The following is a 15,052-nucleotide window of genomic DNA, read 5'->3' as shown; positions in this document are numbered from 1 at the left end:
TCTGCAGCAATGCTGTTGAAAATTGTCATAAGTGGTATAAAAGTGGGTATACTACAGTTACATTTCTGAATTATATTCAATTCATATTTATTTCGAGGAATACAATATAACATAAGTAACCTGTGTGCAACAGAAAATTAAACAAATACCTTTATCAGGTGCAAGTTCAAAATAAAAATTAATTCGTTAACACTCGAAAGGGAGTGGGAAGAAGAAAATGTATTTAATCCCACCCCTGTTTCGCATTTGACAGATTTTTTTTTTAAGGCTTCCTCCTGTCTCAACATTTAAGCCAAAACAATGAACCAAAGACCTATATCAAATTATAATAAAAATGATTCTACAGTTTGCCTCACCTAAATTTACACACATTGTGGCCATGAAATGCATCTGCATTTCATGGCCACAATGTGTGCAAATCCAGGAACTATATACAGGACTGTCTCAGAAAATTAGAATATTGTGATTTTCTGTAATGCAATTACAAAAACAAAAATGTCATTGACATTCTGGATTCATTACAAATCAACTGAAATATTGCAAGCCTTTTATTATTTTAATATTGCGGATCATGTCTTACAGCTTAAGAAAACTCAAATATCCTATCTCAAAAAATTTGAATATTCTGGGAATCTTAATCTTAAATTGTAAGCCATGATCATCAATATTAAAATAATAAAAGGCTTGCAATATTTCAGTTGATTTGTAATGAATCCAGATTGTATGACATTGTTGTTTTTTTAATTGCATTACAGAAAATAAAGAACTTTATCACAATATTCTAATTTTCTGAGACAGTCCTGTAAATTGTCATCACAGGTGACAGTTAACCGTTAACTTATATCTATAATAAATACCAGCAATTGTAAGGACAACAATACCAGAAGGTAATGGACATATAGTAATATGAAAGGAAAATTATTTTCAATTTTTTTTAGTTGGTCAACCTATTAAAGTTTCCACTTTTCTGCCACCAAAATGACACAAAATGTATGAGGAAAAAAAGTGCATAAATATAAGAGTGATGAATCATAAGTTGGCGTTGGGGGGGTCATGAGAAGTCTGTCACATGCGTGGGCTGCGTGTTGGGTCAATACAGAGCAAACAGCTGGCGCGGACCACGGCCTTTTCTCAAGCCCGCCCCCTGGAGGAAAGCTGCGCTCTGATTGGCTGAGCGGTCTAAACAGACGCCCTCGACGCAGCCAATGGGAGTCGAGCTTGGGCACGTCCTCCCGGCGCGGCCCACGTGGGCTGCGTGAGGAGAAAACCTGCGCTGTAGTGGCTCGCAGTTTAGTCCGCACGGAGGATACGGGAGGCTGGTAAACGCTTCACACACATCTAAACACCCAGGTGAGTGGGGGAAATGCTCCAGCGGTGCCGCAGTGAACGGGAAATAACATTAGAATTATTAATGAAGACGTATTAGTTATTTATTTTATTGCGTTATCAGTTTAATCAAGCACGTTTCATTCGGGCGAGATGATGCAATAGGTGAAGTGCGGCGGTTAACGTCCTTTGTTGCCCAAATATCACTTAATTGGGTCTCATATTAGTCGGTATATGTCATTACACGTGAAAGGGGTCGGGTAGCCCTGATATGTTTGGTGTGGCGTGTATCTCTCTGCCCGCAGTGCTATTTCCATCTCTATTTCCATCTCTTTACTCCGCCAGGTCTTTTTTAAAAGAGCATCGTGTTACGTTCAGCTGGATGTTGCACGTGTTGTCGGTTAAAGCTGGTCATTTTAGTTTATGTACCAATCCGGAAAAACGAATTCATGTAAACACAAGTTGATTTAATATTTATTTATCTTTTTATATTTATATTATATTATATTTATATTTATATTTTTTTTCTGTTCATATTATTTTTATTATATTGTAAAACGGGTTTCCTTTTTCAGTCTTTCAATCTATAAAACCCAGATCCAGCCCATCACAGCTGTCCCAATGCACTTGGGAATTTTTCTCCGGTGAAAAATCACCAAGAAAATCAGCAAAATATACAACCTGACACCATCAAATGCTGAGTAATTTCCCTTTAAAAAAAAAAAAAATGAATTTTTAAAAACAAAATGTCTCGCCACAAACCTTACATGTTAACATCATTTTTCAAATTTTCAATTTTTTCCCCCCCTTTTTTTTTTAAAGCAGCACAATTTAGTTTTGGGTTTAAAAAAAATCATTTTTGGTTACTTTATTGGTATTTTGAATTACTTTTAAGAAGGGCGGTCCACCTCTCATGGTCTCTCCAACGTACTAAAGTATCACATCTGTATTTGAATAAATGAAATGACAAAATAATAACAATCGCAACATTATAACGACATGTTTTTATTTTTTGTCCATAAATTTTGTCCAGTTTTTGACAAGTTTCTTCTCCATAGAGAGCATGAACAAAGCATTAAGAATGTTATGTTCCTGAGGAAAGTCTCCTCTCAGATTCAGCTGTAGTCGCAGCAGTCGTGATGATGATCTGAAGCCGAGCCACAGTCTCTGACAAGGTGTCCTGAAGGTCATTTTCCCATGACGAGCTGCTACACCGCCACATAACTCAGGATTGCTGTAGATGAGCCCGGTTCAGTTGAACACAAGAGGATACACCTTCATGGTGGTGTTCAGTGCTGCTTCAGGGTTGTTATACTGCTGGAATCTGTCAGCTCCAACCCTAACCGGTCTAGTGCACGGCCTAAGGGGCTGTCACAAACTTAAAGCATCCATTTAACAGAATATGGAGATGGGTGTAAGTACAGCTTTCAGCATGAAGGTGGGACTGTGAAAAGACCAGAATTGTGTGTCTCGCAGGAAGAAATGTTCTAGGTTGTTCGGTGTGACAGGCCTGTTGAAAGCTGTGTGAGTGAGTGCACGGCTCCAGGCTCAAAGTATTGACAAGAGTGAGCGAACAAGAAATCGAATGAGTGTGAATCTGGATTGGAAAAGCAGTTTCGCCTCCCCGCCCTTAGGGGGAGCTATGTTCCAGATAGCATACTTTTCATAAGTACACTCAAACACAATGTACTACCTACGGTGTGTACTCGAAGGTATTGTGTGTGAACGAGTGCTGTCCCGATTAGAGCTGGGTATCATCACTGACCTCCCGATACGATACGATTCCGATACACTAGGTCCCAAGACGATACGATTCGATATTCTGGTTACAATAAGGGAATAACATGATCCTTCCACGCACCACGTCTGGCCAGAGAAACCCCACCCTGCCTGGTGAAAAGAAGCAGCCTGCTCACTCCTCAAGTAAGGAGGAGACTTGAGCTCAGTGCAGGGCCTCCCGGTGTTGGTAGATGGAGCAATGCCCAGGACTGACTTAGGTAGGAGCACTGGGTGATAAAATGGGGGAAAAAATCGGGATTAAAAAAAAAATATATATATATATATTTTTTTTTTAAATCGATACTTGGATTTATGTATCGATAATCGTTCCTACACATGCATATCGATAAAATATCGATATCGATATTTTTAACCCACCCCTAGTCCCCATGGTGAACTAGTTCGGCTCTTACTAGAAATGACAACGGCCAACTTTGTTCTCCGGCTTCTTCGCCTGAGTTACCACGGAAACCTGACTCTTCAGGGGTCACACAAATTTAGCACAATTTGTATATCCTTTTGTTTGTTATTTTAAGAGAGATTAAGATACGGCTGTTGGTGCAAAGACAAACCGCTGCCCTCTTTGTAACCCAGAACAAAGCCGGTGACTCCTCCCAGGTCAGCTACCCCCAACATCTGCATACGTACAACAGACTTGTTGGTTAAATGCAGTTAACCTAGTCGGTAAAGTGCACAGTTCTGCGTTTTTTATACTATAGACAATGATATCAATAATGGTTAATTTGCTTGTTAAACCCCCCCAAATTTAGTAATTATTCTCCCTCCCGCCCCCGTGGCGCTGCTGGGCGTTCAGGTGTACAAGTCCACGTTGTGTTTCCACGGCCGGCATTCCTGCTGTTCACATTGGAGCGGCCGTTTGCTTCGGCTGAGTGAACTCCCATAAAGCAGCTCTCCTTGCGTTGTTAAACAGCTGATACTTTGGTTGTGTTTGTTTCTGGCAGCACAATTACCTGTCCCACACTCGAGACATTACCAAGTATTCCCAAGTCATAAATTGTTCCCTGCTGAGCAGGGAACAATTTACTTTCAGAGGCATCAGCATACCGGAGGCGATTTAGAAATTAAGCTGATTAATGACAGCAGCGTCTGAAAGGGGATTTTATTTTCTTAAAGTGGGTTTATTGTGGCCAGACAGATCAGGTGATCCTTTCGTTGGGTTTCTCAAGCCTTGTGGGTAATTGGGGTTTGGGCTGATGGATTGACTCCGCCGTATTAAACAGAATTAAAGCTTTGCCTTATTAAATCTCCTAAAGTCTTTTTCACGGCGGCGCCTGGCCCGGTTGCTGAGCGTGCTGTCACAGAGGATCGTGTTGCCTTGTTGAACTCTGCTGAAGTGCACGCTCTTTCCCAGATTCACCGCGGCGGTCGTAGCCAGAATAGGCATCGGCCGGCAGGTTTGAAATCCACTAATGGAAAAGGAGGCAGCGCGTTTCTGGGGGTTACCAACTGGAATAGTGATGATCACTGAACCTTAAATGTACGTGTGGATCTGACGACACTTTTCCATCCCATGCGGAGCTTTCTGCTTGGTTGACTGTGTAAACGTGGATTTAGCTTGCGTTGGAGTCAAAGAGGGGCCTCGGCTTTCACGGCTGGCTAGGGTGTTTGTTCTGGGCGTTAGTGAAGGTTCATATACTTCTGTATTAGAAGGTTTGACCTGTATATGTACACAGAACATTGCTACAACTGAGCTTCTGCCAAAAGAGTTTCCACAATGCTGATTAAGTCCATTGGTGCTGTAAATGGAGACGTTCCCTTCCTGGTACACATCAGTCTGAAAAGTGGGTATGTTGTATCCTCGCCAGCGAGAGGCATTAACTAAATGAAATGGGTCTGGTGTTCCCGTCATCCAGCCGTTTCCACCAGTACAGGATGTGCCAAACCAATCGTAAAGGGTTGGAGGAGTCCATATGTCCCAGAACCATTACTCAAAACTACCAACGTGGCAGCAGGTTGCTAATAACAGCTTGGATCAACGGGTTTTTACTGCAAAACCAACAGCAGTAATAAACTCCTCCTCCACTGCACGCCATTCTGACGTCTTTTCTTGATACTAGTCTGGTCTTTGATTGGTTGTATGTTTATCCAACAGAGTTTCCTTTTGAGTTTGTTGGGACTGGAAACCTGGAAATAAGAGTTGTGCATTAAAATGCAGGAATGTAGAGAATTGTGCCTACTTAGATGTAGGCATGGGACGATATGAAAATTTCATATCACGATATTAGTGGACAAAAATATCACGATTCCGATATTATCACGATATTAGCGCGTCGCTTATAAAATTCTTAAAATGCAAGGAAAAACACTAACCGTGGATCCACTGGTTCCTTCAGAACATTTATTCTCAAATCATTCTCAACACAGTGACACTTGAGGTAGAGAACAAATAGTGTACTGTAAATGTTATGCATTACAAAGTGTAAACTATAGTACCGGTACCGGTACTTATTTGAACTTTCTTTTTTTGTAAGAAAATACTTCCCTGAGAGTCAAAAGAAATAAGTGACAAATAGAAATAAAGTGACAAAGTAGAGCCAAATGCACACTGATTGTAATACTCTCTGAAACTTTAACAGTGGCTGGCTGCCTGCTACTTAGTACGGCTCTCTGGAAAAATAATAAAATAAAGGCACTGCTCTGTAGTATACAAAACAAAAGCTGCATGGCCAACACAAAGATTGAGTGAAAATAAAGTGCCACAGTAGTCAAATGCACACAGATTGTACTACTCTCTGAAAAAATATTAAATAAATAATAATAATAAATAATATTAATAAAATACATGAAAAAAAATAACACTGGCTTCTACCTGGCTGGTAGCCTTGTGTGACCAATAAAAAAAATAAATAAATAAAAAAAATTACAGTACCCCACGATAACGTTATCGCGGCCGTTTTTTATCGCGATATACGATAATATCGTATATCGCCCCATGCCTACTTAGATGGGATAACGACTTCCTTTTGGATGTGTTCGGCTGCATGAAGTTGAGTCAACCTCCATTTTTTTTTTTTTTTTTTTTAATAGTGCTTCCTTGCCGAGGAGCTTTGCAGCGGCGCCGGCTCCTATGTTTCCTGTAGATAATAAAACAATGTAACGCGAGCCGTTCTTCCCATGTGGTGAAGACCAGCGGTTCCTCTTTATATTGAGGAAGAAAAGTCTTCCGATGTCGCACCAGGACGGATAGATTAGGTCTTTATGTCCTCATAAACAGAGAAAATGACTGTAAATCACTGGAGAGCTCAGAAAATGTGTGAGTTTTGCTTGTTGAGTCATAAATAAAAGGAATATTCTACAAATCTCAAGATTAAGTTTGTCAAGAATGAATTAAAACTGACTTTTACAACATCACAGCCGTTATCGGCTTAGAAGAACACAAAGGTCGGGCATTGTTTTATGGGTAGAGCATAAACTGGTCCAACTAAAAGCCTGGAGATAAGCGCCGTAGTGTCGTATTAACAAGAGTCGGTTGATGACCTGCCAGATCTTAGTTGTGTATTTCGTGGGAAACCATAAAGCTCCTTAAAGCTTTAAGAAAGCTTTGTTCTATTCATCTCTCGGGGCCGGGTGATGCAACATTAACGAAAGCCACATCAGCCAACCTCTCTGAGTCCACGCTCCCTTTCCTCCACTCTGATGAAACAGGATCTGTTCGCTCACCGTGACTCTGCAAAATGAACAGTGCAGAAAGGATTCTGCGTGGGTGGTAGACGCCACGTGCACTTACGGTAATTACGTGGCCTGGGTTGGCCTTTTAAAACGGGAAATAAAGGGGGGCGTTTGTTTTCCACTGCTTTTCTCGGCACACGTATGAACCTTCTTCAGCATGCCCCGGCTCTGACCTCACGCACTTCTCCTGACATCTCTGCACATGTCCGTGGGCCTCGAGTGTGACTTGAATAGGTTGTTTAAAGGCTCATATGTTGCTCTAGGAGGAAACAAAAGTATATTAATGTGTCACATGTCTCACTTAACCCCTAAAGTGACTCAGGGATATTCTGGTATGCTGTTCGCCTCTTAGTCCTGCTGTAAATACAGGAAGTTTAAAGTGGATGTATTATTTTCTAACCACACTGCCAGGTGATGGATGACTCTACTGATGATTTTTCCATGAGGAAATGCATATTTTCTGTTCTATTGTTTCGTATGGCGTACTATGACCTTTTCGCAAACATTTAGACAAAGTTATCAGGACATTCTTACCAGTAAAGGCTTCATTTCTTTTTTTTGTCACTTTGTTTTTATTAGATTTTCAGTTTTTTTTTTTACAACTGCACATTTTTACCAGATCACAAAAAATTATCTGTATATTCACAGTGCAACAAACAAACAAATAAAAATAAAAAGTAGAAAAACAAACATAAACTTGTGGGTTAGCACATTAATAATCTATCCAATAAAAAAGAAAAAAGGAAGAAGAAGAAAAAAAAAAAGTGATCCTCTGCCTGCACTACCGTTGCAATATGACACAAGTATAAGACAGTACATGTTAATGGAATCTCATATCCAAGTACTTTTGTCAAAACTGAATGTACATCATTCCAGAAAAATGTAAATTTTTCACAATTCCAAAAAATATGTGCATGATGTGCATTTAAAGTACCATATTGCCTCCAGCAAGGATAAGATGTTAATGTTTTTTTACTTAAAGGCTTCATTTCTAAGTTTAAAAGTGCAATTCACGGTTACATAATCCCGTTTCCTGTTTATCGGCAGAGTAAACAATGCCATCGGTTCCCTCGACTAAAGAGGCTCCCGTCAAGGGCAGCGTCTGCCCGCACGCCGCCAAGCTGCACCTCACCAACGGAGACCTGAAGCTGCACGAGGCCTCGTTCCCGGTGAACGGCGTGGAGAAGCGCGCCGCGGTGGAGGAGCCGCAGGAGTCCAGCCGGACCGTTCAGATTAAGACAAAGGAACCCGGTCCTGACAGGAAATGGATCCGGCCCGACCTCCCCAGCCGCTGCACATGGAGCCTGGGAGCCTCCAAAGCCGACTCCCCTCACAAGCAGGTTCCAAGGTAACGTTGGAGTTCAGTTTCCGTCTTTATTCTCTATGAACAAAGCAGTCTTGTGCAGATTTTGGTATACAAGCGTGAAAGTTGTTTACGCTTCCCAAACCAGTGAAACAAACTTTTGTAACACGACTCAGGTTTGTACGACGGAGTATTAGGGCCAAACTAGGACAAAAAAATAAATGGAAATTACGAAAATAAAGTCATAATGTTGTGAGAATAAAGTCGTATTATTACGAGAATAAAGTCTTAATATTACGAGAATGAAGTCGTAGGCCTAATATTAAATATATTATAAATATAACTTCACAAGATTCCTCATTTTAACACAGGGAGAAGATGCTCTTCCTGTTAGTTCTCATAAATTAACACTTTATTCTTGTAATATTACGACCTTATTTTCATAAATTACCAATTTATTCTCATAAATTACCACTTTATTCTCGTAATATTACGACTTTATTCTCATAATATTACGACTTTATTCTCGCAACATTATGACTTTATTCTCGTAATATTACGACTTTATTCTCGTAATATTACGACTTTATTCTCGCAACATTACGACTTTATTCTCGCAACATTACGACTTTATTCTCGCAACATTACGACTTTATTCTCGTAACATTACGACTTTATTCTCGTAACATTACGACTTTATTCTCGTAATATTACGACTTTATTCTCGCAACATTACGACTTTATTCTCGCAACATTATGACTTTATTCTCGCAACGTTACGACTTTATTCTCGTAATGTTACGACTTTATTCTGTTACGACTTTATTCTTGCAACATTATGACTTTATTCTCGTAATTTTACGACTTTATTCTCATTATATTATGACTTTATTATCGTAATTTCCAACAAATGTTTTGTCTTAGTTTGGCCCTAATACTCCGTCGTAGGTTTGCTTCTCTCAATACTTTCTCTTTGTTGAGACTTGTTTCTTCCACCTGTCCTCCCAGAACACCTACTCCTACCATCCTCCCAAACATCCTGCACAGGATCGGTGACACACCTCTGGTGCGCATCAACAAGATTCCCAAGCTGTTTGGACTCAAATGTGAAATATGTGAGTAATTTATCACTCTCACAAAGCAGACTGGAGGTGTGACTGTAACTACTGCACCTAATAATAACAGTGTGTAAACATGCCACGGGTGACACCTGGCGTGCAATTCAGATTTGATTGCTGTTTGACTTGTAGAGACGGCGGTTCCTGGTTGCTTGCATGTCTAGGCATCTCTGAATCACCTGCCAATATCACTGTTTACTGTAACGTTGACATATCTCTTCTTGTTGTGTCTGGTGTAGTGGCCAAGTGCGAGTTTTTCAACGCTGGCGGCAGCGTCAAGGACAGGATCAGCCTGCGGATGGTGGAGGACGCCGAGAGAGCCGGGCTGCTGCATCCAGGAGACACTATCATAGAGCCCACCTCTGGAAATACCGGTAACTAAGATGTCTCTAAAAGTATGAAGGGTATGTTAATTTGGAGGTGCAGGAAGGTTTAATAACACGCATGTCCTCAGGCATCGGACTGGCTCTGGCTGCAGCTGTGAAGGGCTACCGTTGCATCATCGTCATGCCTGAGAAGATGAGCATGGAGAAGGTGAGACCTCCCCCAACATGGAAAGTGCAGATTTTTTTCATGCATTTTCTTTTTTTTTTTTTTTTTTCTTTGACGCATCATGAAGATCATAAAGTCTCAAAGTGACTGACTAAACTCCACATTGACCTCATTGCCCCAGCCCCTCGTAGCGCCGGTTCCCTGGCCAGATAACAGAGCAAGGGCGTTGCTGTGGCAATAAGCCTGTGTTGAAAAAATTGATTTTCTGATTCTAAATCGATATTCATATTAATTCCTAAAAATCGATTTGTAAGTCTAAAGGTCGATTTTTTTATTTTTATTTATTTTTTTAATTTTATTTATTTATTTATTTTTTTGATTAAAAAAAATAATATATGTATTTTTTTTTTTATCATTACACTTTTCTTTAGAGAAAATGCTGGACATTTCAGCTTAAATTTCTAAATGTTATATAAGTTCAATGAAGTTCACATTATCTATATTTATTATAGCTTGTTTGGTTTCTCTGTTATCGGACATCGTTTGTCATGAAATACCTGAAAAATGCCAGGTGCTTCATGGGAAGCGTGTGTCTGGTGACAGAATAAATCAGACAAGCTAAAATAATTTGTTTACTGCTTGAGCTGTTGCAATTTCTTTCTTTTTTTGCACTTTAAATGGATATTGAAATGCTTATTTGAGTTATTTATTTTCTTAGTTATTTCACAATAATTATTGTGAAATAATTATTTCAATAGTTATTTTACAGTCATATAATCCAGGCAACACTAACCCAAATCAATATCAGATCAAATCAAATGGTGATAATCGATTCTGAATCTTAAGAATTGGAATCGAATCGATTCTTGACATTTGAATCGATACCCAGCTCTATGTGGCAACCCATGAAGAGAAAAGCTGAAAGATGCCTAATATTGGAGCTTGTGTTCCTATCATTGGCTGCAATCTGCAGTTTTGCCACTAGGTGGCATTAAACTGAAGATATTGGACCTCCTTATGTTCAGTCAAGTCATCCCCACTTTATTTCACAAGCACACTAGAGAATGCTGAATGTTTCTGTCTCCAGGTGGATGTCCTGAGAGCTCTCGGAGCAGAGATCGTCCGTACGCCCACCAGCGCTCGTTTCGACTCACCAGAGTCTCACGTGGGAGTGGCCTGGCGCCTGAAGAACGAGATCCCCAACTCCCACATCCTGGATCAGTACCGCAACCCCAGCAACCCGCTGGCCCACTACGACACCACGGCGGAGGAGATCCTGGAGCAGTGCGGCGGTACGAACATCTTACTAAAATGTGGACGTTCAAAACTGTTTCCTTATTAATTTCCAACCCTCAAGTTACACATTTGACTCCCTGCTTGTCCCGAACAGGTAAAGTGGACATGCTGGTGGCTGGCGCCGGCACCGGGGGGACAATCACAGGGATTGCTCGCAAACTGAAGGAAAAATGCCCAAACATCAAAGTAAGCTGCTTTCTATGACCCCGTCTGAAGTTGTGACATTTGTATCTGAATGAGTTATTCGTGGAGTTGGCCAGAATTGTTTCCACTGTTGTTGTAAGTAAGTGATATGTTGTGAGTGCAGATCGTTGGTGTTGACCCAGAAGGCTCCATCCTGGCTGAGCCTGACGATCTGAACAAGACTGATAAGACCCAGTATGAGGTGGAGGGAATTGGATACGACTTTGTCCCGACTGTCCTCGACAGATCCGTGAGTTCATTCAGCTTTGTTTTTAAAACCGCGATCCTGTGAGAACCGTTAAATTGTTATTAAGTAGTTTATTTTCATTTGGATCATTCCAGGTTGTGGATACCTGGTACAAGTCCAACGATGAGGAGTCCTTCAACATGTCTCGTATGCTCATTAGAGACGAAGGCCTGCTGTGCGGTAAGTCGAGCAATCATTGCATCAGATGTTGGGCTGAACTTCCTCCGGGTGCCGTATAAACTCAGCCTTTGCCCTCCCCTGGAACAGGAGGCAGCTCTGGGACCGCCATGGCAGCAGCTGTAAAAGTGGCCAAGGAGCTGAAGGAGGGCCAGCGCTGTGTGGTCATCCTGCCCGACTCCATCCGCAACTACATGTGAGTCAGTCCTCCACTGTGGACAGTCACTCATCTGATCAGCGTGCATCACGACAGTTTGATCAAAACTAGGCCTGTGTTGAAAAAAAATAGATTTTCCGATTCTAAATCGATTCTCATATTAATTCCTTAAAAATCGATTCTTATGTCTAAAGATCGATTTAAAAAAAAAAAAAAAAAAAAAAAAATATTTTTTTTTTTTCCTCATTTTCGCTGACAGAATAAATTAGATAAGCTAAAATGATTTGTTTACTGCATGAACTGTTGCAATTTCTATCTTTTTTGCACTTTAAATGGATATTGAAAGGCCTGTTTGAGTTATTTATTTCTAAGTTATTTCACAATAATTATATATATATATATATATATATATATATATATATATTTTAGTTATTTTAGTCATATAATTCAGGCAACAGCTCAAAAAACATTTTAAATAACACTAAGCCCAATCAACATCGAATCGAATCATGATAATCGATTCTGAAAATATTAAGAATCGGAATCGAATCGATTCTTGACATTTGAATCGATACCCAGCCTTTATCAAAACTGGTTTTTCTTTCCCCGTCCTCAAGGTCTAAGTTCCTGAATGACAAGTGGATGGTGGAGAGAGGCTTCCTGAGAGAGGAAGACCTGATGGAGAAGAAGCCTTGGTAAGTGTAGAGGCCTCCATGAAGCATGTAAAGTTTATAGGTTTACTCAACGCTATGGACAGATATGCATGCAAATGTTTATCAGGTGGAACACAGGTCAGGTTTGACTTGCAAAGCTCCTCTGTGCGCACGTGTAATATCCTCTTGTGTCTTTCTACCTCAGGTGGTGGAACTGGAAGCTGCAGTGCTTGAACCTGTCAGCCCCTCTTACCGTCCTGCCAAGTGTCACCTGCCAGAAGACCATCAAAATCCTCAAGGAGAAGCGATTCGACCAGGTGCCGGTCGTGGATGAGGCTGGGTGAGGCCCTTTCTGTGGAAACCACCACCCTTTTGAGCTTTAGCTACATTTGATGAAACAAAATGTTCCTGTTGCTCAGCTTGGTGCCGTCTACGATCACAGTGCTGACTCCCCCGTGTGTCTGTGTACAGGTTGATCCTGGGAATGGTTACTTTAGGGAACATGTTGTCATCAATTCTCGCTGGAAAGATCCAGCTGTCTGACCCCGTCAGCAAAGTGCTCTACAAGCAGTTCAAACAGGTCGGCACAGATTTCTACGTCTGAGATGTCTTTTCAGAGTTCGCTTCACTTCAAAAATATGTTAATTTCCCTTCAGTGATTAATATAGGTTAAATTAACTAATTGATTTTAAAATGTAAGGATTTTATCTCATGTAATTATTCGGTTAAGATAGTATTTTTTTTAAATGAAACCTTAAAATGTATATATATATAAATGTGTTGTAATACGGTATTAAATATGTGTGTAACATTTATTGGGTAATTGTGTCTTTGGCACCACCATGTGGCAAGTGTTGGTATTGCAACTTTGTTAATCTATTATTTATGATCTCGGGCATTTATGTCTCAATTAACCGCTTTACCAGAAATTACTTGATGCTTCAAACAGCAAATATTTCATTTTGAGCATTTCCATCTCACTCTGTAATTAACACTCCCTTGTGTAGGTGTTACTTTTTTTTTTTTCATGCTGTATTCATCACAGTATCACCTTCTGCTCAACCTTTAATCACAGATCCGTCTGACTGATAACTTGGGAAAGTTATCCCGCATCCTTGAGACTGACCACTTTGCCCTGGTGGTGCACGAACAGATCCAGTGTAAGTTCACAATCACACGTGTTTATTTTATTGGCCTCGTAGGCTGTTGGAGGTCAGGTGGTGAGCTCGCCACCAGTCGTTCTCCAGCCCTGACTTTTCCAGCAGTCTGAAAGAGATAAGAAAAGTACACTGCTGCCTTTTCTGTGGTGTTATTAACCAGAGTCGAGGCCAACTCAACTGATTATCAGCTCTTGCATAACGGTGATGTGTGGTTTTAATCCTTTCCCCTGTTTTTCCCTGCCGCTCAGACCTGACGGACGGCTCCCCCGTCATGAAGCAGATGGTGTTCGGCGTGGTGACGGCCGTCGACCTGCTCAACTTCGTCACGGGCCGGGAAAGGAGAGAGCGCTCCATGTCAGAGTCCACAGACGAGCTGTGATCGGCTAAAACGATAGCACGCTGGAACATTTCTATACATAAGTATCACAAATCCTGACGAGTTTAATAGATATGTCTCAGAGATGTAAGAGGAAGAAACATGTTGCTGTTTGAAGTTTGGGTTGGGGTGGGCTCTCATTTGCATTTACTGTTTTGTTTCAAAACTCAAGTCTTACCATTGATTGGGCAGAACGCATCATGCTACGCTCAGCTTGTTGTAGGGTTGGATCAATTGTAAGTTTGTAATTTATGAACAGTTTTTGTTTACTTCCAGGCTCACGTTAAAGGTCTTTATGTTGCTCTACTATCATAAAAATACATGATTGTATCGCTGTTGCCTTGTTTGTCAAACATAAGGAACTAAACACACTGAAAAGTACATTAATCTTTCTGATCATAAGAGCTTGGAAGGCTGTGTATATAAGCTTATGTTAGTCTTGTTCAATGCTTTTTTTTTTTTTTCTTTGATCACAATTATTTCCTACTTCTGTGCACAACACCATGTTACTGTAAAGAAGTCTTGAATTTTAATTTTAGCTATGTCTAGAGGAAAACATTTTGTATTGCAGTTTTTTTTTTTCTTTAGTGAATGCGTATAAATAAATGAAATTTAAAAAAAATGTCTTTTTGTTGTTGAAAAAAGATCAAAGCAGACATCATGAAATTCCTACTTAAATCTTCCTGCTTGCTTTTCTTTTTTGTTGATGAAATCGATGTGAAGTGAGTTTTTTTTCTCAAATTACTGACCGCAGTTAGGTTTGTATGTGCCAACATGACACAGGTCTGTTTAAAAATACTGAATTGGCTGACAGAAACTAGAGGATTATAAGTAAGCTGAAAATGTGATGCATTTTAAAACAAATATACACTTATATTTAAGTTGAGGGCTGTCATGCCGCCTTACAAGGTACATCTGTTTTTGTTGCCTTTGATGCACCTGAGAAAAATGGGAAACTAAAATCTCTGACCTCCTTCAGGTTAATGCTCAAAGCGGTTCAAAAGAAAATTCTCAACCTTCAGGATGGATTTGTTGGTAACAAATGTATACTGCCAGTATGACACTTTCACATCATAAATAGGAGAAAATTTTGTC

General features: G+C 40.3%; 1 protein-coding gene across 1 annotated transcript; it reads left to right on the top strand.

Moving 5' to 3' along the window:
* Nucleotides 1-1,243: 1,243 nt before the first annotated feature.
* Nucleotides 1,244-14,573, top strand: LOC133425040 (cystathionine beta-synthase-like). The gene is made up of 15 exons (XM_061715691.1): nucleotides 1,244-1,350; nucleotides 7,843-8,143; nucleotides 9,107-9,213; nucleotides 9,456-9,590; nucleotides 9,671-9,750; nucleotides 10,796-11,000; nucleotides 11,099-11,190; nucleotides 11,312-11,437; nucleotides 11,530-11,614; nucleotides 11,702-11,807; nucleotides 12,386-12,463; nucleotides 12,627-12,761; nucleotides 12,893-13,001; nucleotides 13,497-13,581; nucleotides 13,830-14,573. Exons 2-15 carry the CDS (start codon nucleotides 7,851-7,853, stop codon nucleotides 13,958-13,960), a joined length of 1,767 nt encoding a protein of 588 aa, XP_061571675.1. The 5' UTR covers nucleotides 1,244-1,350; nucleotides 7,843-7,850; the 3' UTR covers nucleotides 13,961-14,573.
* The last annotated feature ends 479 nt before the right edge of the window (nucleotides 14,574-15,052 follow it).

This window comes from Cololabis saira, chromosome 24 (genome assembly GCF_033807715.1).
Source record: "Cololabis saira isolate AMF1-May2022 chromosome 24, fColSai1.1, whole genome shotgun sequence".
NCBI classification, from domain to species: Eukaryota; Metazoa; Chordata; class Actinopteri; order Beloniformes; family Belonidae; genus Cololabis; species Cololabis saira.
This window is presented reverse-complemented; position numbering and strand designations above follow the sequence as displayed.

Coding starts and splice junctions, on each gene's coding strand:
- LOC133425040 (XM_061715691.1), top strand. CDS start 7,851: ATGCCATCGGTTCCCTCGACTAAAGAGGCTCCCGTCAAGGGCAGCGTC. Junction 9,591..9,670: donor GCCCACCTCTGGAAATACCG/GTAACTAAGATG, acceptor GCATGTCCTCAG/GCATCGGACTGGCTCTGGCT. Junction 11,001..11,098: donor GATCCTGGAGCAGTGCGGCG/GTACGAACATCT, acceptor TGTCCCGAACAG/GTAAAGTGGACATGCTGGTG.